At 39.3% G+C, this 25,025-nt stretch overlaps 1 protein-coding gene and 1 non-coding gene across 2 annotated transcripts; one reads left to right on the top strand and one right to left on the bottom strand.

Annotated features, from left to right (window-relative positions):
- Window positions 1–563: 563 nt before the first annotated feature.
- On the top strand, window positions 564–5,024 carry LOC148923480 (uncharacterized). Its single transcript, XM_089061505.1, has 9 exons — window positions 564–1,464; window positions 1,523–1,578; window positions 1,674–2,745; window positions 3,022–3,089; window positions 3,219–3,309; window positions 3,511–3,773; window positions 3,874–3,960; window positions 4,062–4,174; window positions 4,292–5,024. Exons 1-9 carry the CDS (start codon window positions 564–566, stop codon window positions 5,022–5,024), a joined length of 3,384 nt encoding a protein of 1,127 aa, XP_088917631.1.
- Window positions 5,025–20,732: 15,708 nt separating this feature from the next.
- On the bottom strand, window positions 20,733–20,839 carry LOC148923479 (small nucleolar RNA R71). The gene has a single exon (XR_016133085.1). It is a non-coding gene; the product is annotated as a small nucleolar RNA R71 (small nucleolar RNA).
- Between the last annotated feature and the right edge of the window lie 4,186 nt (window positions 20,840–25,025).

The following is a 25,025-nucleotide window of genomic DNA, read 5'->3' as shown; positions in this document are numbered from 1 at the left end:
AGTGAGGACTTTTCAAGGGTCTTAGGAGCTTTTTGGAGTTACGTATTAGGATTGACAACCCTAATGTTAGTAATCAACGTTTGTATCGCATGAGCATAAGCTAGGTGACTCGTCCTTTCAAAGTATTAACTGTGCTAGGGTATTGTAGTTTGGAATTTGTATAACCATAAAAGTGAAAGCACATCCCTGGAATTCCCTTATCTCTATACTTTTCTCTCCGTGATTTGCTTGCATTTAGTTGTTTACTGCTTTTAATATTTTCTGTTTTCAAAAATTTTCAAAAAAAATTCTTGTTTCTCCAGATAGTAATTGAGTTCTAGTAGGAGATGGACACTTTGTGTACGTCTTCCCCGTGTTCGATATCCGGTACTAACCTTTTGCTATACTATACCTACTCTGTATACTTGCAGGTATTTATAGTGCAAATAAAAAGTGCATCAAGTTTTTGGCGCCGTTGCCGGGGAAGACAATTCACTTTGGAGTGATATCTTCAAACGGATAATTTTACTACTTTGGATTTTAATCGCTTTCATTTTTTTATTTTTATTTTTCTTTTTGTTTTAATGGATTTTCCTGCAGGCATAGGAAATCCATGTGGTTATTTTGATGAGCAGCATGGGGGATCGCACTACGTCCCAGACTGTTCTGATTACTCCTATGATGCACAAGAGTACTGTTCTAATGATTATGAAACATGTGCAGGTATGGAGGATCAACCCCGCTCCAATTGGGAGGTTCTGTTAGAAGTTTGCATTACTGAGGTTCTCAACCATAGAAAGGTGACGAACAAAAGGTTGGAGAATTTGGAAAGAAATACCAGCGTCTTGGAAAGAGGGTTGGCAAACCTCGCTACTCAAGTCGGGATGTTGGAATTCAACCTTGGGATCTTAGCCACAACCATAGGAAACAGGCACACTACATATCAACCTCCGGAGGCAGGAGACCTGGTCAGGAGAGGAAGAGAAACAGAAAAACCACCTGGTACCTTGTCTGTCGATGATGTGCGGCGGCCCGCCGCATTCCAACACGGCGACCCGCCGCGTACACACCAACAGGACGAGGAAGATTCTGGAATTGGCGTTGCTGAAGACCCGGCGGTCGCCACGCCGCATCGCGGCGGTCCGCCGGCCGATAAACAGCAAGCAGATGCTCTACCACAAAGCAGTGTCACCATTCCATATCCTCAACGATTGAAGAGCAAGAAGCTTGACGCTCAGTTTACCAAGTTCTTGGAAGCAATGAGCAAAGTCCACATCAACATTCCACTGGTAGAAGCCCTTCAACAAATGCCCAATTACGCCAAATTTTTGAAAGATGTGGTGGCAAAGAAGAGAAAGTGGGGGAAGTACGAGACAGTGGGCCTAACGGAGAGCTGTAGTGCTATCATTCAAAAAGGATTACCCACCAAGCACAAAGATCCAGGGAGTTTTACATTATCTTGTGTTTTAGGGAATGATGTGAAAGGTAAGGCGTTATGTGATTTAGGATCCAGTATTAATTTGATGCCTTTATCTTTTTACAGGAAACTCGACGTTGATAGTATCCGTCCCACCTCAATCACGTTGCAAATGGCAGATCGTAGCACAACAACACCAATGGGGATAGTGGAAGATGTCTTGGTAAGAGTGGGAGAGTTTATTTTTCCTGCTGACTTCGTTGTGTTGAATATGCAGGAAGACAAGAAGGTGCCTTTGATCCTTGGAAGACCATTCTTAGCCACTGGCGGAGCCATGATAGATGTACAAAAGGGAGAGCTGACATTGAAGTTGAACGATGAAAGCATCACATTTAACATCTACGGTGCACTGAAATTCCATGGAAAGGAGGGGGCAGAAGGCTATCAAGAATGCAGTGTCATACAAATCGTTACCGACTGTGTGGGAGAAGTAGAAGTCACTTATCATCAAACCCAGGATCCTCTTGAATCTTGTCTCATAAATTCATTTACTCCTAATGCTGATTTATCATCTTGTGATGCAAATGTTTGTGCAGTGGTGACAGAATTGGAAGCGCTACCGGAGAGAATTCCTCAAAAGGGAAATACATTTTTGCCATTGCGTACCCCCGAAGAAGAGGAAGAAAGAAGGCTAGCAGTGGGAAAACCACGGGGACCACCAACGGTGGAGCTAAAGCCGCTCCCCGAACATCTCAGGTATGCATTCTTAGGGCCAGGTAACATTTTTCCAGTTGTGGTGTCCGCTGCATTGAATGAAGAGGAGTGTGAAAAGCTTTTGTGTGTGTTAAATAAGTATAGGTCTGCCATAGGATGGTCTATTAGTGATTTAAGGGGGATTCGCCCAACCACATGCATGCATAGAATTTTACTTGAGGAAGGGCATAAACCTCGTGTGCAAAACCAACGTAGACTTAATCCTATCATGCAAGATGTAGTACGAAAAGACGTAATAAAGTTACTAGATGCAGGGATTATCTATGCAATATCTGATAGTGAATGGGTAAGTCCTACGCAAGTAGTAGCTAAGAAAGGGGGGATGACTGTAGTGCCTGGCCAGAATGGAGAGATGATAGCCACTAGAGTAGATACAGGATGGAGAGTATGCATTGATTATAGGATGTTAAATGCAGCCACTAGGAAAGATCATTTCCCTTTACCTTTTATTGATCAAATGCTTGATAGATTAGGGGGATATGATTATTACTGTTTTCTTGATGGTTATTTTGGTTATAATCAAATTGCTATTGCTCCCGAGGATCAACATAAGTCTGCCTTTACATGTCCTTATGGTATTTATGCGTATAGGAAAATGTCTTTTGGACTATGTAATGCTCCCGCTACTTTTCAGAGATGTATGATGGCTATATTTCATGATTTAATTGAGAAAGTAATGGAGGTTTTTATGGATGATTTTTCGGTATTTGGCAAATCCTATGATCATTGTCTTGAAAATTTGGCTAAGGTTTTGCAGAGATGTGTGGAAACTAACCTAGTTCTCAATTGGGAAAAATGTCACTTTATGGTGAAAGAAGGTATAGTTCTAGGACATAAAGTGTCATCTGCAGGTATAGAAGTCAACAGGGCAAAAATTGCAGCCATTGAAAAGCTCCCACCTCCGTCCAATGAGAAGGGAGTAAGAAGTTTTTTAGGACATGCTGGCTTCTACCGGAGATTCATCAAGGATTTTTCAAAAATCTCTAAACCTCTTTGTAAATTGCTTGAGAAAGAGGTGAAATTTGATTTTACTTCTGATTGCTTGCAGGCTTTTGAGACCTTGAAGAAAGCTCTAGTGAGCGCTCCCATCCTCATTACCCCAGATTGGAGTCAACCATTCGAGATTATGTGTGATGCAAGTGATGTTGCAGTTGGCTCAGCTTTGGGACAAAAGAGGAACAAGATTTTTAGAGTCATTTATTATGCTAGTAGAACTTTAGATTCTGCTCAAGCTAATTATACGACTACCGAAAGGGAGATGCTTGCTATCGTGTATTCTTTTGATAAATTTAGAGCTTATCTTGTGGGGACTAAAACTATTGTTTATACTGACCATGCAGCTATAAGGCATCTGTTCGCAAAGAAAGAAGCAAAACCCAGGCTCATTCGATGGATTTTGTTACTTCAGGAATTCGATGTTGAGATAAGAGACAGAAAAGGGTGTGAAAATGTTGTGGCCGATCATCTGTCGCGATTGGAACATCCGGTGGAAGGAGAAGACTTATCACATGAAATCAACGAGGATTTTCTCGATGAACATCTGTTTTTCACTCAAGCCACTTTCCCATGGTACGCTGATATTGTCAATTATTTGGCAGCCAAGGTACATCCTCCTGATCTCACTCCTTATCAGAAAAAGAAATTTTATAGAGATGTACGATCTTATTTTTGGGATGAGCCCTACTTGTTTAAAAGATGTGCAGATACTATACTTAGGAGGTGTGTACCTCAAGAGGATTGGGCGGCCATTGTTGAGAAGTTTCATTCATCCCCTACTGGAGGACATTTTGGTGTGCAAAGGACCGCAATAAAGATTTTGCAAAGCGGTTTCTATTGGCCCACCATATTCCGCGACTCTGCTAGTTTTGTTCTTCAATGTAATGAATGTCAGCGCACGGGGGGAATCACTAAGAAGAAGGAGATGCCTATGAATACCATTATTGAGGTGGAATTGTTTGATGTATGGGGGATAGATTTTATGGGACCATTCCCAAAATCAGGAGAGTACCAATATATCTTACTTGCAGTAGAATATGTTTCTAGATGGGTGGAAGCAATTCCAACCAGAACTAACGATTCTAAAGTGGTTACTGCTTTTGTTAGAAAGAATATTTTTTGCAGGTTTGGTACTCCTCGTGCCCTCATTAGTGATGGAGGATCTCACTTCAACAATAGATGGTTAGACAATGTGTTGGACAAATATGGAGTCAAGCATAGGGTCACTTCTCCATACCATCCGCAGGCGAATGGACAAACGGAGTTAGCAAACAGAGAGATCAAGTCGGTTCTTCAAAAGACGGTGAGTGTGAACAGAAAAGATTGGGCACTTCGGTTAGAAGATGCGTTATGGGCTTACCGCACTGCCTACAAAGGTCCCATAGGTATGTCTCCTTATCAACTTGTGTTTGGGAAGTCATGCCATTTGCCTCTTGAGATGGAATACAGGTCGTATTGGGCAATCAAGAAGTTGAATCAAGATTTTCAAAAGGCCGGTGAGGAAAGACGTCTTTTTCTTAACGAGATGGACGAATTTCGAATGGAGGCTTATGATAGTTCATCCATCTACAAGGAGCGAATGAAGGCTTATCATGATAGGATGATCAGTCCGAGAGAGCTCACCTTAGGGGATGTGGTTTTGTTGCATAACTCGAGACTATCTTTGTTTCCCGGGAAGTTGAAGTCCAAGTGGACTGGTCCATACATGATCAAGAAAATTTATGATAGTGGAACAGTTGAGTTACTAGACCCGGATGGACAGTTGTTTCAAGCAAATGGTCACCGTGTTAAGAAGTATTACAGTGCAGACAAAGTGTTAGATGAAGAGGTTGGTCTCGAAGAGCCAACCAAGGAGTGAAAAAGGGGGGTAAAAGTCAAGCTAATGACTTTAAAGGAGCGCTTGTTGGGAGGCAACCCAACAATTTTTGCTTTAATTTTAAGTATTTTTGGTTTTGGTTTAATTTTGTGTTTTGCAAAAATTTTCGCAGGTTCTGACCTCTCCGTGGCGACCGCCGCAAGCGCTGCGGCGGTCCGCCACCTGAACGCTGGAAAGCATCTTTGACGTACGGCGACCGCCGAACAGCTGCGGCGGACCGCCACCTGGGCACAATTTTCTAGCGCGATTTTTCAAAATTCTTCGAATTATCGCCCCGCTCAACCTCTACGCGAAATTTTTCAGGGTACGTTTTTTTTTCAGTAGTATACTCACGTCCCTACCGACTCTACAAACTTATTTTACACTTTGTTGTAAATAAGTTTGGGGGGATGAAGTGGTGGACCGTGAGTTTAGGGTTTTCTTTTTGTTTGTTTTTGCTTTAATTTTTCAAAATCCCGTAGGAGATTTTTGTGTTCTAAAAATGTTTTCTTGAATCCATGTCATGAACATAACATGAAGAACTTAGAAACACGCATGCTTAGGGACACATTAGACCGAGTTGCCAATGATATTATATTCCATTTATGTTTAAGTGTGGCTTAACGTTTTGATATGATGGTTTGGTGAAAAGGTGCATAATTAGTGAATTGCTTGTTCGCCTTGAATCGTGCTTATACCTTGTGAGATTTGAGCCTTAAATTCTTTCTTGTGTGATTTATCTGTATGCATGTATATGTTTCTAGAACTTGCTCCTAGTCTGCCTAAGTTTACATAGTGTTTAAGTTGATTTAGGAGGATGTTAGGCCGTCTTTTCTTAGCTACTTTTATATCCAAAATTTTCGACCCTCTCAAATTTTTCCTTTGGAGCCAATTTTGAGCCTTTAAGCCTTTTCTTTGGAAGCCAAAATTAATGGGGACAATTCCTTGGGTTGGTATAGTTTTTGTTATCTTCTTTTGTAAAGGAATTGGAGAGATAAGGAGAAAAGTTAGAGAAAAGTAGTGTGCTTAAATGTTGAAAAGTACAAGTTGTGAAATAGTAAAAAAATTCAAAATATGTGCTTGATTCTAGAAAGGATGCTTATAAAAAAAGAGAAAGAAAGGTTGTGAAAAAAAAATAAAAAAAATTCGAAGGATTGAAAGTAAGTTGAAGGAGAAAAATAAAGTGTTACAAGTGCCTTAAGTTTTAGAAAAGTGGAGTCATCTTAACTCTACTTGGGATATTTTTGTATTTGAGTCACTTTTTAGCCAAATATTCCTCACCTACCAAAGAGCCTACGTTACAACCGAAAAGAAAGACCTTTCGGACTTTTGATGCTTAATCACATTGAGTAGAGGAGGGATTAGACTTTGAGCAAGCCTATGGTAAACTTTGCATGATGCATGATTTGAGTGATATACACTTTACCTTTATACACTTTGAGAGTGAGAGAAAGAACACTTCCCATCTTTGGAAGTTTGCCACATGTGAGTGCTTGAATTCAAGGTGTTCCACGAGTTAGTAATGAAAGTGCACTATTAAGCCTTGCTTGATTTGATTGTGTTAATTCATGCTTAATCTATTCTTTCATCTTTTGAGGCAATTATGACGTCTAGTCCTTGTGCATTCCGTGCGTCTATTCTTGTGTCTTTAGTGTTTTGTTCGAGGACAAACAAAAATGTAAGTTTGGGGGAGTTGATACGCTCGGATTTTGCACTATTTTAAGGCCATTATTTGGTCCGTTTTTACTATCAAAATCACTCTACATGTCCATTATTTGCATATTTTATACATTTTGGTATTTTGACGTGTTTTGTGAGAAATGTGCATATTTGAGCCGAAAAGGGGAGTAAAAACGCATAGTCTGGAAATCTGGAGTCAGACGGCGACCAGCGACCGCCGCGAAGTTGTACGGCGACCGCCGGCACCCGGCGGTCAGAGCCATGTGGCGGTCCGCCTCGGAAATTTACGCTAGGAGAAGAGTCTCGCCCGGCGACCGCCGAAGGACATGTGGCGGTCCGCCACCGAAGGGTCAGAGTCTCTGGACTCCAACGCGGCGACCGCCGGTCAAGGTGCGGCGGCCCGCCGGAGAAAGGCGGCGAATCCGACCAGCCCTAGATTTGCTCCAAGACTTACCAAATTTTGAAGATCTTTTCCTTCTATGATGAGGAATAATTTTCCCCTATAAATAGGACCTCAAACTTCATCAAAGAAAGGAGAACACATTCATAGAGAAAGAGAGTTACTACTTGCAATATTCATAGAGATCAAAAGCTAGAGTACTTCAATTGTGCAAGGAGTTGGAGAAGGATTTCAAGAACATCAAGAACGACAAGGATTCTACCTACGGGTTTTATTTGCTTTAGTTTTATGTTCAAATTGTTTTCCCTTCAATCTATGTTTTTAGTTTATTCAATTATGTGTAACTAAACTCATAGGATTCTAGGGATGTGTTAGTAGCAACTTTGGTTATACAATTCCGTTTTCTATTTAATATCCGTTTTGTTTTTACTTTATTTCTTCCCTAAGTTAATCATGATGCTTCGTAATTGAGTGACACAATTATGTATGATTTAATATAACTTGCTTCATAACTGTGACAGAGTTCTAGCGAGTTAGATCCACTTAGTAGACACTACAGTTAGCTTCCTTTAAAACGGCACTGTTAATTGAGAGTGAGGACTTTTCAAGGGTCTTAGGAGCTTTTTGGAGTTACGTATTAGGATTGACAACCCTAATGTTAGTAATCAACGTTTGTATCGCATGAGCATAAGCTAGGTGACTCGTCCTTTCAAAGTATTAACTGTGCTAGGGTATTGTAGTTTGGAATTTGTATAACCATAAAAGTGAAAGCACATCCCTGGAATTCCCTTATCTCTATACTTTTCTCTCCGTGATTTGCTTGCATTTAGTTGTTTACTGCTTTTAATATTTTCTGTTTTCAAAAATTTTCAAAAAAAATTCTTGTTTCTCCAGATAGTAATTGAGTTCTAGTAGGAGATAGACACTTTGTGTACGTCTTCCCCGTGTTCGATATCCGGTACTAACCTTTTGCTATACTATACCTACTCTGTATACTTGCAGGTATTTATAGTGCAAATAAAAAGTGCATCAACCGCCGCTGGATCGACAATTGGAGTTCACCATCGATCTCGAGCCGGGAGCCGCACCCGTGTCCAAAGCACCATATCGAATGACGCCTAAGGAGTTGGAGGAACTCAAGATACAACTCCAGGAGCTCATGGACCTAGGTTTTGTTAGGGCTAGTATCTCGCTGTGGGGAGCACCAGTACTTTTCGTGAAGAAGAAGGATGGGTCGATGAGAATGTGCACCGACTATGGGGAATTGAACAAATTGACCCTTAAGAACAAGTATCCACTGCCGAGGATCGATGACCTATTCGATCAACTTAAAGGAGCCGGAGTGTTTTCGAAGATGGATTTGAGGTCCGGATATCATCAACTAAGAGTTCGAAGGGAGGACATACCGAAGACTGCATTTCGCACAAGATATGGACACTACGAGTTTGTTGTGATGCCGTTCGGCTTAACGACTGCCCCAGCGGTATTCATGGATTTGATGAATTGAATATTCTATCCGTACTTGGATAAATTCGTCCTAGTATTCATCGATGACGTTTTAGTCTACTCAAAGAACGAGAAGGAGCACGAGGAGCATCTACGAATCGCTTAGGAGACTTTGAGAAACGAAAAGCTATACGCCAAATTCAGCAAGTGTGAATTTTGGCTGAAAGAAGTAAACTTTCTTGGACACATTGTATCCGCGGAAGGAATCAGAGTGGACCCCGCCAAAGTTGAGGCGGTCCAACAATGGAAGTCACTATCAACCCCAAACGAGATTCGGAGTTTCCTAGGCTTGGCAAGATAGCGAGACCAATGACGCAACAACTTAAGAAGGGAGTCAAGGTGAATTGGACCCCAGAGTGTGAAGCAAGCTTTCAACTCTTGAAGGAGAAGTTGACCACCGCGCCAGTTTTAGCTGTGCCAGAGTCTGGAGTGAACTACGTAGTCTACACCGATGCTTCGAAGGTTGGACTAGGATGCGTGTTGATGCAAAACAACAAGGTGATCGCCTACGCATGACGACAGTTGAGACCACACGAGTTGAACTACCCAACACACGATTTGGAGTTAGCAGCAGTAGTTCATGCCCTAAAGATTTGGAGGCATCATCTCTACGGAGTTCGATGTGAAATCTTTACGGATCACAAGAGCTTGAAATATTTCTTCAAACAGAAGGGCTTGAACATGAGACAACGAAGATGGCTCGAACTAGTGAAGGACTACGATTGTGGTATCAATTACCACCCCGACAAAGCAAATGTGGTGGCAGATGCTTTGAGCCGAAAGGACCGTTCGCAACTAGCTTTCCTGACATAAGAAGAAAGTTTGATACGAGAGTTTAGTAAATTACGATTGCAAGTGATAAGAGCACCTGGAACTGTGGAATGACGAATCGCCACCTTAGTGGTGGAGCTAGACTTGAAAACAAGAATCGTTGCAGCGCAACGAATGGATGCGAAACTCGAAGAGATTCGAGTGGAAGTGAGAACGGGCAAATCGGGAAATTTTAGTGAGGAATCCGATAATGCTCTCATCTTTGAAGGAAGACTATGCGTGCCCGACAACGAGGAACTCAAGAACGAGATCATGAGTGAAGCTCATGAGACTCCATACACTGCTCACCCTGGAAGCACGAAGATGTACCAAGACTTGAAGAAATCATTTTGGTGGAATGACATGAAGAGGGATATCGCGGCATTTGTGGAGCGTTGCTTAGCCTGCCAACAGGTGAAGGCCTTACATCAATGACCGTATGGAAAATTACAACCGTTGGAAGTACCAGAGTGGAAGTGGGAGCACATCACCATGGATTTCGTGACGGCCTTGCCAAAGACCCTCAAAGGAAACACCGCTATTTGGGTGACTGTAGACCGACTCACCAAATGTGCGCACTTCATACCGATTCCTATAACTCATGGATCGGACAGACTAGCTCGTGTCTACATAAAAGAAATCGTGCGATTGCATGGAGTCCCAGTGACGATTACGTCTGATCGAGACCCGAAGTTCACTTCAAAATTTTGGATTAGTCTACAGCGCGAGCTTGGAACACGATTGAACTTTAGCACGACGTTTCACCCGCAGTCCGAGAGGACGATACAAACTCTCGAGGATATGCTAAGGGCCGTGGTGCTCGACCGAGGTGGAAGTTGGGAGACCGCACTACCGTTGATTGAATTCGCTTACAACAACAGTTTCCAAGCAACGATTAACATGATACCGTATGAGGCACTATACAGAAGAAAGTGTAGATCACCGCTCTACTGGGATGAAGTTGGCGAACGAAGGGTACTCGGACCCGAAGCAGTCGAGGAGATGATTGAAATTGTTCGACGAATTCGTGTGAGAATGAAGGAAGCCCAGGACAGACAAAAGTCATATGCTGACGTCCGTTGGACCGACTTACAATTTCAAGTCGGTGATAAAGTATTTCATAAGGTATCCCCGTCGAAAGGGATAAAGCGTTTTGGTGTCAAAGGAAAGTTGAAACCACGTTTTATCGGACCTTATGAAATTCTCGAAGGAGTAGGACACGTAGCCTATCGATTAGCGCTACCGCCAAACCTTGGGAACGTACAAAACGTCTTCCATGTGTCGTAGTTGCAGAAGTACGTGTTCAACCCGAAACACGTGATTCACTATGAGGAAGTAGCTTTAAATCCGGATTTGAGCTACCAGGAGCGACATCAGATGATCTTGGACCGTAAAGTTCAAATCTTAAGGAACAAATCCATTGCCAGTGTAAAAGTACTTTGGAGAAACCACGAATACGAGGAAGCCACGTGGGAGCTCGAGGATAAGATGATGGAACTGTACCCAGAACTTTTCCCATGAAGGTACCAAATTTCGGGACGAAATTTCTTTTAAGAGTGGTAGGATGTAACATCCCACTTTTTCGAACCCTAATTTTTAAGACGTGAAATTTTTTGCATTAAATGCTTTTAATGCTATGATATATGTGGATTAAATGATGAGTGATTTATTGCAATATTCTTTGTGACCTAATTGCGATATGGAGTTGAGTTTGAGTTGAATAGTCAAACTTGTTGAATATGTGACGTGGCTATTGAATAGTCAATATTGTGGAAAATATGACGTGGTCGTGGAATGGTCAAAGTCGGTGGAAAATGTGAAGTGGAGGTGAAATTCGAATATGTGAATGTTTTGATGCGGGGTGGAATAATATTGTGGTGAATTATTTTCCTAAGGGAGGAGTGAGAATTTAATAGGAGCATTATTTATTTAAGTGAAATTTTCGACCACCCCTATTTATTGGAAAGAAATTCTATTTTACTTGGATTTAATTATTGTTTGGGATAATTATCCGAATTAAATCCAAAGTCCGAATATTCCTTAATTGTTCCATGAAATTTTTGACCCCTATGTTATTTCTATGGAGATTTTCGAAATCTCCTAATTTTATGGGAGAAGGGATTTTATTGTTATATTATTTGATCCCTTATTTATTCTCTTCCATAAATAAATTCAAATATCCTAGCATATCTTGTCAAATCTAAGAAGATCTTGCCATATCCTATTTAAATTAGTATTTTAATTAAATTCCTTGTGGGAGGAATGAAAATCACGCCTATTTCCTTTTAATTGGGGAGAATTATTATTTTATTTTGCTCCGTGATATTTTATTCTACTCCGTGAAATATTTGAATTAAATCATAGGCTAATTAAATAGCCAAAAATTTGAAACTCCCTTATTTCTCCTAGCAAATCACGCCAACCATAACCACCAAATCTCCTCCAAATCTTTTTTATTTAATTATTGGATTATATCTTGCACTCTATAAATATAGGAGGTGAATCAAAACCCTAGCATCACAAAATCACTCCCCCACTCTCCCAAAATTTCGATCTCTCTCTCTCCCACTCTCTCTCAAATTTTCTTCTACTTTTCTCCATTTATTCATCATCTTTTGGAGAAGAATTGAAGTTGCAATTCAAGAAATCTGGAAGAACCAAGACTACTACTTGTTTCCTACCGATTGTTCTATTGAAAAGGTATTTTTATTTTGATCCTCTCTTCTTCTACCGATCAATCGGTGTTCTTAAGTCCACATGCATTTAGATTGAGTGAAAGGGAAAACAATCAATGAATTTGGGATGCATGTGTGTGTGTGCACGTCTCGGTATGCGTGCACATGTGTTGTGTGTGTGTGCGTGTGTTGTGTGTGTGAAACACTCATGCGTGACAGGATTTGATGATAAATCTGGAGTTGTTGTGCGAATAAACACGATATGATAATTGTACTTTGATTTTGAATGATGATATTGAAATTAATCGATGAGAAGAAGGGAAACGTGAGAACATGCATGATTTTGATCAATGATTGAGACTTGTAATACATAAATTAAAGGTGAGAACTCGCGTTCTCGGAGTGATAATAAGAAGAAGAACGTAGTTGTGGCCTAGAAATCGAGGTGGACTTTATTCTTAACTCTCTCTTATGTTGCAAATTATGATTGTGGAGCGATAAGGGTGGATTAAACTGTTATGCATGCCTATGATTATTTTGGATATTGTGTGTGCCTAATGCCTAGTTTGCGAGTGCGCTCTATTAGGCTATAGGGCTATATAAACGATTAAGGGTCTGAGTAGGGCCGCAAACCCTATCAGGCTAGTGTACACGGGAGATCGGGAGCTGTCCTTGCTAGTCGGCCGGTCTCGTGGGCGAAAGTGTGGCCACACTTCTTCGCACCATGATATTGTTGATTGATGAGAAGATGGGAGGTACTGTTTGACTGGCCAGTCCATGAAATATTTTGTGATACTCGATGCTATCTTTTAAATTAAATGCTAAACCTTGAGTTCACTATGGTAAGGGTGGCATAACTATTAAAACGTTTTGGCATGAGTCCACAGAGTATATTTAAAATACTCAGCCCTGCATGTGTTTTCCCTATGTGCAGGTTGAGCGGAGACGGGCGGTCGGTGGTGTTGAGACAATTGAATCGAATAAAATGGTTGTTTGGAACTTTGAGTGTAGTCGTGTCTTCATATATGGCTTCGCTTTCTCTTGGGTTGCTTCCGCTGAATTTTTAAAACTTATTATCTTTGGTTGATTTGAACTTATTGGAATACTGTGAAATATTGCGTTTTGTTGGATTTACAATAAACCCTTGACTTTTGAGCTTAGCCTATGTTATCTATAAAATCTTGATTTTCGTGATTAAGCCGTTGACTTATTGCCTTGATAGTTCATTAAACACTTGAAACCCTAGTCTACGTTCTTGTTGCCTTTAAGTTCGCCTAAGTAGCTGTCGCCGTATTTATTATACCCTAGAAATCCGGGCTGTTACATATAATGTATTATTTATTTTAATTATTATGTGTATAATCCAGCATTCCAGTTAACTATATGATTGAGAAAATGAAAATTTGATTAATATACTTTTATATTGATTGAATTTATTTAATAAATAAATATTTGTTATTAATCATTGATATATGTAGTAATATAGCTTCATAATTAATATATTTATTTGTATACTAATGATATGTATATACTTATTGATTTCCATTATCCACAAATCCACTCTTAAAGATCGAACCACCGAACCCTACCAAATTAGGGCTTTTAGATCTAGTTTTTTATAGATAAGATACATAAATTTATAAATTATTTTCGCCTTCATCACGAGCCTATTTTAATTCATCCGAAGGTAAATAAGTCATACTAACATGTTACGAAGATTTAACTTCGTTCCAGAATATATTACTTCATTCTAGTAGGTTTTTACTTCATTCCAGTACGTAAATGTGGTTTCGCCGTCGCGTGCCGTTCTTTCTCTCTACAATATCTATCACCACCGCCATGGCGCTAATATTGGTTTAATAAACGCGTGGAATAATGTAATAAATTATTGGAATGAAGTATGTGTAGAAGCATTTGAAGTCCTACTGGAATGAAGTAAAAATCTTATCTAATGAAGTAATAACGTTCCTGAATGAAGTAATAAACTCAATTGAATAAATTGCATTTTTAAATGTTAATCAAGCAAAAACCCACGTCAATGAATTTGAATGAAACATATGTTGAATCATTTCAAAACCTACTGGAAGCAAGTAAAAACATGTTGTAGTTTCAAGGTATTAGGTACAGAATGAAGTAATAAACCTATACAATGAAGTAAAATGGGCTAGTAACGAAGCAGAAAAAATTTTCACAGCAGCACATCTCATCAAAAAAACTAGATCTAATGGCCCAGATTTGGTCTCTAGTTCGGTCTTTAAATTTGGTTCGACATTGATCACAACTCTATACTTATTACTATTACATGCGTATATATTAAGTACTATTTAATATTTTGTGAAATGTATAAATTCTCCATTATATATAAATCTGTGATTAATTAAATTTCTTCGTAAATATAAGATCAATTAAAATTTCTTATTACATAATTTAATGTATTATTATTGTTGTTATGTTTTGTAAGAAATGGGGATGAAAATGAGCTTAATGAATTGAGTTTTGGTAGTTGGTGCCCCGTGATAGACTATAAGTCTTGTTCGAGTTCTATAGTAGTACTAATTAATATTTTATTTTTAAATAATACAGTAGTATTATATCATGATATGATATTATACTAGTATAACTTAATGAAAATATTACATACTACTCAAATTGTTTCCTAATTGACATGATACCGTGTGATAGTAAATTAAATTATCGATAATTTGACTTATATAACATGGTGATATTCATAATTAGAGTAAAGGCTAAAACTGGTCCTGAACATATGATTATTTTATGATTTTGGTCCTAAATTTTATTTTTTTGATTTTTTAGTCCTGCATATTTCAAATCAGATAACAATTGGTCATCCGTCAATAGTTCCAATAATTTTATAACAGTCAACGGGTTTAACCCAATTTTGACCAAATTAGACTTTTAATTCTGATTTTTTACTCTCTAATTAATTTCTAAAACTAAGACATTCCTCTGCGATGCTGTCGCTGCCGAATTGATGCTCAGAGGCTACGACAGCGGAGGCTTCGTCAATGGTGGATTGAAACACTTCAAACAACAAGGCATAAATGGCCCTGACTACAGCCCGATCTTCGGAGACACGGCGGCGGTGCGGCGGTGGCTGATCGTCGTGGCAGAGGCGGCGCCGATCCCCCGCATCACACACGACATCTGCCATCGCGTTATGCTGCATTACTAGAAGTGGTCAACTCTCTACGGGAAGAATTTCGTGTATTGGTTTGGGCGGAGACCTAGATTAGCAGTGGACGATCCCAAATTGATCAAAGAGATTTTGATGAATAGCAACGGCGGTTTTCAAAATTAGGGAATAATTAGAAACATCTGAAATCAGAAAATCAGGCTCTACTTACTGATATGACGAAGAGGGAGTGTGATTCTTCTTCTCCTCTGGCCAAAAATTAGGGAATAATTAGGTAGTAAAAAATAGAATTAAATGTCTAATTTGGTAAAAATTGGGTTAAACCCGTTGATTGTTATAAAATTAACGGAACTATTGACGAATGACCAATTGTGATCCGATTTGAAATGCGCAGGACCAAAAAATAAAAAAGATAAAGTTTAGGACCAAAATCGTAAAATGACCATATATTCAGGACCAGTTTTGACCTTTACTCTCATAATTATAATGATTCATATAGTACAAAAACTTGATTTTTAAGGACACAAAAATTGAAAAGCAATTACTTGCGTTGGAAATTTTTTTAAAAAAAACAACAATTTAAGACGCAAAAGAAAGTGTTTCTAAATGAAAGATAAATTAACTTAATCTATTTTTTTTTTCACTTTCATTTGCGTCATCTAATTTTAGTTGAGACATTTACCATAAGGATACCTTTTGAATCGTTTGTTGAATATTTAGAAACACGTATTAATATCCTTAATTGGACTTAAAAATATTCTTAATGATTTTTTTATTATAGTGACACTAAAATTGAATTAATCAATTACTAATAAATATAACTTATACTTATAATCATTGAAACATGTAATTCAATTAGTGATCAAAATTCAAACTGAACTATGATTAATTTACTTATCTTGGTACAGATATATGTTCGTTCAAATAAGTAATTGAGTAAATATAAGGTCAAACTGAAATATGACGTTGTATTATGATATAAAAATAAATATAATTGTGGTTATATATTGATCTTAGATTCAACGGGAGATTAATTTATTTTTATTTAATTGGATAGTATTAAGATGTGACGTCATAACAAATTAACAATTGAGGGCTTATACTAATTTTAGATATAATTGAACAATATTAATTTCAAATAATAATGTATACAACTCATTTTTTATTAATTAAATTGTTGAATATTTTAAACTGATTATAAGCTATATATGAGTCTTTGTCATAACTTAGCTTTATAAATTATCTAGGATTTTAATTTATTTTATAATTTTTAATTAAGTAATTGTCTAATTTATATTTCCAGAATAAGATATTTTCTATGTATACTTTTAATATTGAAACATTGTCCCCTCTAAGAACCTGAATTACCTTTTTTATAATTGCATTGTATACTACTACTATAATATTTACATATATTTTGTTTATAATTATGTAAATACTAATTATTAATAATTGATTTATTTTATACTAAAGGGAGAACAAAAAATTAGTAACAATTGAATTATAATATCATTAGATATTTATATTATAGCTTTAAAATTAATTTTACTCAAAATTTAAATAACAATACAATAATAAAAAATAAAAGTGAAAAAAGAGTGATACGAAATCAACATGCAAGAATTGAAAAGAGGGTTACATTTCACTTTATTATTTTTGGAGTGTTAATGTTCAAGGATAATATAGTCCAAAATAAATCGCTGCTTTCTAGATGATATACTACCTCCGCTCCTGAAAATTTGATACGGTTTACTATTTCGGTTCGTCCCTGAAAATTTGATACACTTCACTTTTACCATTTTTGGTAGTGGACCACATATTCCACTAACTCATTCCTATTCACATTTTATTATAAAACTAATACTTTAAAAGTAGGACCCACATCCCACCAACCTTTTCAACTCACTTTCCATTACATTTCTTAAAACCCGTGTCGGGTCAAAATGTAGCAAATTTTGGGGGACGGAGATAGTAAATTAGAGTGAATCTATCAATACATAATGGGAGAGTTGTTGGGATATTAACAGAAATGCCATTATGTGTCATTTTGGCGGGAAAACGAATGAAAAAGGTGAAAAACTAGGTTATATCTCTATAGATCATATATCAATACAATTTGTGTGCATATTACGATGCAGATTGTGCATTTACCAAAATCCCAAGTGCAGTCAGATATCTCTGCATCTATCCTACTACTAATTTTAAAAGAAATGGCTTCCACTAGAAGTTTTGTACTACTACTATAAAACTGAGTTTGTGGAAGAACAGAACCATCGGTACTTATATTTCTCTTTCCAATTTTCCTTAAGTTATCTACTCAGTCTCATGTGAAGAAGACAAATAACAAAGTGAACTGGAAGAGAGGAGTGCGTGGTTGTAGAAGAGCAGCAGTCGCAGCCGGCGGTTTCCGGCAGACCAACCCCAGAGGAGGCGACTATGTTTTGCTCCTTCTCTATTTTCTCTATTTGTATTCGTGTATAAAATGTAGGTGAGCAGAAAAGCGGCGGCAACAATGGCAACATCGGACACCCAAGACTATGGCAGAGAGAACACGAGAGGGGAAAGGAGGTAGATGGCAGAGCTACCTTCAAGCACGATGATTCGCCGTCGGTGGCTCTAGGCTGATAAGAACACTGGACCTTCCTCCACACCCCGTTACCGCCGGTTTGCCGGAGAAAATTCACCCCTTCGGTTCTTTCTCTCCCATCAAAAAGCTGAAACAAATTTTGTAATTTACACTTATCTCTTAATTACAAAGTAGGGCTTCAATAAGGGTGGAATGCTTGATTTATTTATTTTTCGCTATGCACATTTTGATAGTTAATGATGAAATAACAGTAGTAGTTGATTGTTTCTCCAGATTATCTGAACAAATTTTCTTAAGCAGATTTCACATTCTCTCTTACACGTATCACAATATTAACGTATGTGTACGCTAAAGTGGTCCACTCTTTCATACTTAAATTCATGATTAATCTTATACTCATAGATAGTATGCATTTTAATTATTTTAAAATAATTTTTATATATATCTCAGATATTACAAGCAAAATTAAATGATCTCCTTAAGTTTTAGTTATGTAATAATATAAAAACAATGAAAGAAGTAGAACACACTTAAATGTACTCCCTTTATTCCAAGATAAGTGATCACAAACTTACCGGCACGGGATTTAAGGAAATATTGTGATTTATGCAACTTTCTAACAATTTTAGAAATTTGACTGTTCTGATAAAGATGTGTTAAGATGGGTTAAGCATATATAAAGAAAAAAAATGCATGACAAACTAAGGTTGAATCTGCTCTAAATTTCAAATCCTTATTGGTGATAGGTTGTCATTTTAATTTGGATTATCATTTTAGTATAACCTGACAAACTCATATTTTAGGCTTGTTTTATGGGTGATTAAAGAGTGCTTTTGATGGTTTAAGATGTTAAATACAAGTTTTTTCACCGCATATACATTAATTAGGTGAGTTGATGGGTTTGTCGTAGTTTTGTGATGAAAACAGGTTGAAACGAGCCGAAGCTGAAATTCGAGGAGTTCTCCAGAAGGAAAACCCGACCGGGTGTTTTCCATTTCTCGGAAAACCCGGTCGGGTGTTTTGAAGTAGCCACTCCAGGAGGAAAACCCGACCGGGTGTTTTCCATTTCTCGGAAAACCCGGTCGGGTGTTTTGCAAAATAGCGGGCTTCGGGAAGAAAACCCGGTCGGGTGTTTTATCACCTACAAATCACCCGACCGGGTGTTTGCTAATTGTCCTGATTTTCACTCCGAGTATAGAAGGGGTTCTAACTCAATTTAGAACCCTAACCTTCCCCACGACAAATTGAGAGAAAAAATCGAGAGATACAAGTCATTGAAGGCAAGGAGGCTTCCATCTTCAAGAGATTGAAGAAGAAAGATCCTCCCCAACATCAAGTCTACTACATTAGGGAGTGCTATTACCTTTTCTTACTATGTTTTCCTTTGAAGTTTTTGTATTTTCTTTTGTCTTAGCTTCCATTATGAGTAGCTAAGTTCTTATTAGGGATATTGGTGAAGTTTGTATGGAATTCATGGGCTAAATCTTGATTTATGCTTATCTATGTCTTATGTGATGGTTTTGTTGGTTGTTGTGCTTTTTCATTATCCAATTGATTAGCTACCAGTTTGATATGTCTTATTCTAATTATTGTCGTTGAAAGATGCTTAATTAGATAGTTAAATGACCAACAACTCCGTGCGTTGTATGTGCTCGAGAGAGGCATAGCTAGAGAGAGGGCTTGGGTCCGTAGGTTGTAGGAGTCGGTTCCGAAGTGTAGGGAGGAGACTCCGACATTAGAGGCCGATCAACGCGTTAGGTGCACCCGAGAGGGGGTCTAACCAATTAACCCGACCTTCCTAGCCACACATAAGACCATTTAGATGAGCATGATCCCTAGGTGAACACCCGTGATCCATACCAACGGATCCATATCCCTACCTTCCCAATTTGAGTGAAAACTATCCTTTTTCTTGTCTTAATTTCCTTTTGCTCTTACTTTCTTACTTGTTCTTTGGTCTTAGTGTAGAAAAACCAAAAAAACCCCTTCTAATAGTCTAGATAGTGTTCTAAATTGCATCGTAGTACTCAAGCCGGCACTTAGTCTTCGAGGATCGATAATTTTAACTTACCACGTGCTACATACCCCCATACACTTGTGGGTGACATTTTGATTGTAAGTTTAGCATGAGTCAAGTTTTTGGCGCCGTTGCCGGGGACTAATTTGCTTTTGTGTTTGATATTGTGATAAGATAGAGAATACTAGTTTAGACATTTACTTGCTTTATTTAGTTTAGTTTTCTAGTTTAGCTCTAATTTCCCTTTGTTTCCTCTCTTGTGTTGTGTAGGTTTTTATGCTCACGCGCTCAAGGCATCTACCCCTTGAGCCGATTAATTTAGAGATAGAAGCCGCCAATAGAAGAAGAGGAAGACGAAGGAGGAGAGCACGAGCTCAACATCTAGTTGAGCCAATGGAAAATCCAAATGGGAACAACGAGGAAGTACCACCTCCACCTCCCCTTAATCAAGACCAAATCATCCTCCAACTACAACAACAAATGGAGGAGATGAGAAGGGAAAGAGAGGAGGAAAGGAGAAGAGAGGCACCGGTTAGAAATGCATTTGGGAACGTTAATATCCCAATGCCACCCATTGATCCAAGAGTAAATGCCAACAATTTTGAGTTGAAGACGGCATTGATCCAATTTGTGGAGCAACGTGTTTTCTCGGGAAGGCCCACGGAGGATCCTAATATGCACTTAGCCAAATTCTTGGAGATTGCCAACACTACCAAGCTTAATGGGGTTCCCGAAGATACAATCAAGCTTAGGCTATTCCCATTCTCATTGACGGGATATGCTAGAGATTGGTTTGATAACCTTGAGCCGGGGTCGGTTATAAGTTGGGACGACTTAGCCAAAAAGTTCTTGGAGAGGTTCTTCCCTCTTAGCTCTACTCTCAACCTACAAGCGGAGATCTCCCACTTTAAAATGAAGAGCCAAGAGTCTATGTTCGAAGCATGGGAGAGATTCAATGCTTTGTTGAAGAAGTGTCCTAACCATGGGTTGTCTCCGGGCCATCAAGTGAGCCTTTTCTATAATGGATGCTCGGAATTTATCAAAAGTCAACTAGACTTTGGTTCGGGGGGATCATTCTTGGACAAAGGGGTTGATGAGTGCAAGAAGATGCTTCAAAGGCTTGCATACACTAGCAAGAGTTGGAGCTCGGGTCGAGATGGCTCTATGCCGGTAGCTTCGGTTGTTGATTCGGATGCATTCAATCTCCTCAACCAACAAATGATGATTCTCAATCAAAAGGTGGATAGCATAAGTTTGGGGATGGCACCCAATGTAGAGCCTCAACCTACCGTAGAGGATGTTAATTATGTGCATCAAGGAGGAAATCAAAGGAACTTCTACAATTATCGCCCCAACAATGGGGGTGGTAATTATCGTCCATCCTTCAATACACATCCAAATCTTTCGTATGGGAATCCGAATAATGCTATTCAACCAAGTGGGGTTAACAATTCACCTAGCACTTCAAAGTCTTCAAGTGATGTTACCAATGAGCTTCTAAAAGCTTTGATGGAGAAGACCGATGGGATTATGGAACACTCTACCAAGAGGATTGATAAAGTTGAGACGGCGGTGGTAGAAGTTGCTACAAGAATGGGGGCCTTGGAGCACCAAATGAGTCAAATTGCTCAAACTGTGGGTCAAATTCATCAACCGGGGCAATTTCCAAGCAACACTATTCCTAACCCAAAAGAGTGCAAGACAATTAATTTGAGGAGTGGAACAAGCTATGAGGGTCCCTCTATGCCCGAAAAGGAAGCTATTGTTCAACCCGAAGAAGAAGAGGAAATAGAGATGGAAACACCACCGGAGATCCCGCCTAAGGTTCAACCCGAGATAATTGTTCCTCCCAAACCCATGGAAGTTAAGCTTCCCTTTCCTCAAATGATACAAAAGAAGAAGAAGGATGAACAATTTTCAAGATTTTTGGATATCTTTAGGAAAGTTCAAATCAACATCCCTCTTGTTGAAGCACTTCAACAAATGCCGAGCTATGCAAAGTTCCTCAAGGATGTTGTCTCACAAAAGAGGAAATGGGGGCAATATGAGACGGTCAACTTAACGGAGAGTTGTAGTGCAATTATTCAAAAGAAGTTACCGGCCAAGAAGTCGGATCCGGGGAGCTTTACTATTGAGTGCACTATTGGAAATTGCTTTGTGGAGAATGCCTTGTGCGATCTAGGTGCTAGCATCAATCTTATGCCATTGTCCTTCTTCAACAAGTTGAATATTGGCAAGTGAAGTCCACTAGCATTACTTTACAAATGGCCGATAGGTCTATATCATACCCCTCGGGCATAGTTGAAGATATTTTGGTGAGGGTGAATGACTTCATATTCCCCGTTGACTTTGTGGTGTTGGATATGGAAGAGGATAGAGTTGTACCTCTTATATTGGGGAGACCATTCCTTGCTACCGGGAAGGCCATGATAGATGTTTCAAAGGGAGAACTTACACTCCGCCTTAATGATGAGAGTGTGACATTTTCGATCTATGAGGCCTTGAAGAGGCATGATGTGGAACCGGGAGGAAGTCTTCAACATTGCAATGTTGTGACCGTGATGGATGAGTGTGTTGGAAGAGTGGCACCGGCCTCTTACTTGGATGATCAATTGGAGAGATGCATTTCTCACTCTATTTATTCTTCTCACTCTCTTGATATTTTAGATGTTAACCTTGAGTTGTTGGAATTTGTAGGTGCTTTGGACTCGGCTAAAGAGATTCCTAGATCACGTCGTCCACAATTTCTATCTCTTAGGGATGAAAGTGAAGATAGCAAGGAAGAAGTAGAAAGCAAGAAGATTGAGTTGAAGCCACTACCATCACACTTGCAATATGCCTTCCTTGGAGAGAATGATACCTTTCCGGTAATTGTATCATCTTCCCTCTCTAGTTCCGAGTTAGATAAGTTGTTGAGAGTTCTTAGAAAGCACAAGAGTGCTATTGGGTGGTCCATATCGGACATTAAGGGAATAAGCCCAACCATTTGCATGCATAGGATTCACTTAGAAGAGGGGTACAAGCCTAAGGTACAAAACCAAAGGCGATTAAATCCTATTATGCAAGATGTTGTTAGAAAAGAAGTGTTGATCATTTATGCTATATCCGATAGTGAGTGGGTGAGTCCTACTCAAGTGGTAGCCAAAAAGGGGGGTACTACCGTGGTAAAAGGGAAAAATGATGAGTTGATAGCAACTAGAGTGGTGTCCGGATGGAGAGTTTGCATTGACTATCGTACTTTAAATTCGGCTACTATGAAAGACCATTTTCCCCTCCCTTTTATTGATCAAATGTTGGATAGGCTAGCCGGACATGAGTATTATTGTTTTCTTGATGGATACTCGGGTTATAACCAAATTTTGATAGCCCCCGAGGATCAACATAAGTCCGCTTTTGTGTGTCCCTACGGTGTGTATGCATATAGAAGAATGTCTTTTGGGCTTTGTAATGCCCCGGCTACTTTTCAAAGATGCATGATGTCTATTTTTCATGATATGGTTGAGGACATTATGGAGGTTTTTATGGATGACTTTTCTGTTTTTGGCATGACATATGATATGTGCTTGGATAATCTAACCAAGGTTTTGCAGAGATGTGAGGAGACCAATCTAGTTCTCAATTGGGAGAAGTGTCATTTTATGGTTAGAGATGGAATCGTGTTAGGGCACAAAATTTCATCCGAGGGACTTGAAGTGGATAGAGCCAAGATAGCGGCCATTGAGCAATTGCCACCTCCTTCTAGTGAGAAGGCCGTGAGGAGCTTCCTAGGCCATGCGGGGTTCTATAGGCGTTTCATCAAAGATTTTTCACATATTGCTAGACCTCTTTGTCATTTACTAGCTAAAGATGTAAAATTTGATTTCACTCTTGAATGTGTGCAGGCGTTTGAGAAGCTCAAAGCGGCATTGGTGAGCGCTCCAATATTGATCTTTCCCGATTGGTCACAACCCTTTGAGATCATGTGTGATGCAAGTGATGTAGCGGTAGGCTCGGCTTTGGGGCAAAAGAGAGACAAGTTATTCCGGGTGATATACTATGCTAGTAGAACATTGGACTCGGCTCAAGTTAACTACACCACTACCGAGAAGGAAATGCTTGCGGTGGTCTACTCATTTGACAAGTTCCGCCCTTATCTCATTGGGGCCAAGACTATTGTCTTCACCGACCATGCCGCCATCCGTCATCTTTTTGCAAAACAAGATGCGAAACCAAGACTTATAAGATGGATCTTGCTTCTTCAAGAATTTGATTTTGAGATCCGAGATAGAAAAGGGTGTGAGAACGTAGTGGCGGATCATCTATCAAGATTGGAACATGCTAGTGAAGAAGAGAAGTTGAAATTGGTCATAAATGAAGAATTCCCGGATGAACACTTGTTCTATGTGGCTCAAGGCAAGGTGGCATGGTATGCTAACATAGTGAATTATCTTGTTGCTAAGGTAGTTCCGGATGGGCTCACGGATTATGCAAAGAAGAAGTTCTTCCATGATGTGAAGTTCTATTTTTGGGATGAGCCTTGCCTCTTTAGAAGATGTGCCGACATGGTAATTAGAAGATGTGCTCCTCAAGAGGAATGGGAATCCATTATTATGCATTGTCACTCCGCACCAAGTGGGGGACATTTTGGAGCAAACCGAACCGCGATGAAGGTGCTTCAAAGCGGCCTTTATTGGCCAAGTATCTATGGAGATTGCCAAAAGTTCGTGATGCAATGCAATGAGTGCCAAAGGACCGGGGGGGTGTCAAAGAAGAAAGAAATGCCTATGACCCCTATTGTGGAAGTTGAGTTGTTTGATGTTTGGGGGATCGATTTCATGGGCCCCTTTCCATCATCATGTGGCTATCAATATATTCTCTTGGCGGTGGACTATGTGTCTAGATGGGTAGAGGCTATTCCTACCCACACCAATGATTCTAAGGTTGTGATTAAGTTTGTCCAAAAGAATATCTTCACAAGATTTGGCACCCCACGAGCCCTAATTAGTGATGGAGGTTCCCATTTCAATAATCGATGGTTGGCAAGTGTGCTTACTAGATATGGAGTGAAGCATAGAGTAACAACACCCTACCACCCTCAAGCTAATGGTCAAACCGAGTTAGCCAACCGGGAGGTGAAGCAAGTCCTAGAGAAGACGGTGAACACAAATCGAAGGGATTGGTCACTTAAACTTGATG

The sequence above is a fragment of the Salvia hispanica genome, chromosome 6 (genome assembly GCF_029641045.1).
Source record: "Salvia hispanica isolate PSC_SH4W2 chromosome 6, Shi_PSC_v1, whole genome shotgun sequence".
Classification (NCBI taxonomy): domain Eukaryota; kingdom Viridiplantae; phylum Streptophyta; class Magnoliopsida; order Lamiales; family Lamiaceae; genus Salvia; species Salvia hispanica.
The sequence above is the reverse complement of the archived record's forward strand: the minus strand, read 5'-3'. Positions and strand labels throughout refer to the sequence as shown.

Excerpts from the sequence above, each read along its gene's own strand:
- LOC148923480 (XM_089061505.1), top strand. The coding sequence starts at position 564 with ATGGATTTTCCTGCAGGCATAGGAAATCCATGTGGTTATTTTGATGAG. Across the intron at positions 2,746-3,021 it reads TGCCTTTACATGTCCTTATG|GTATAGAAGTCAACAGGGCA; the intron begins GTATTTATGCGT and ends TGTCATCTGCAG. Across the intron at positions 3,774-3,873 it reads TCAATTATTTGGCAGCCAAG|ATACTATACTTAGGAGGTGT; the intron begins GTACATCCTCCT and ends AAAGATGTGCAG.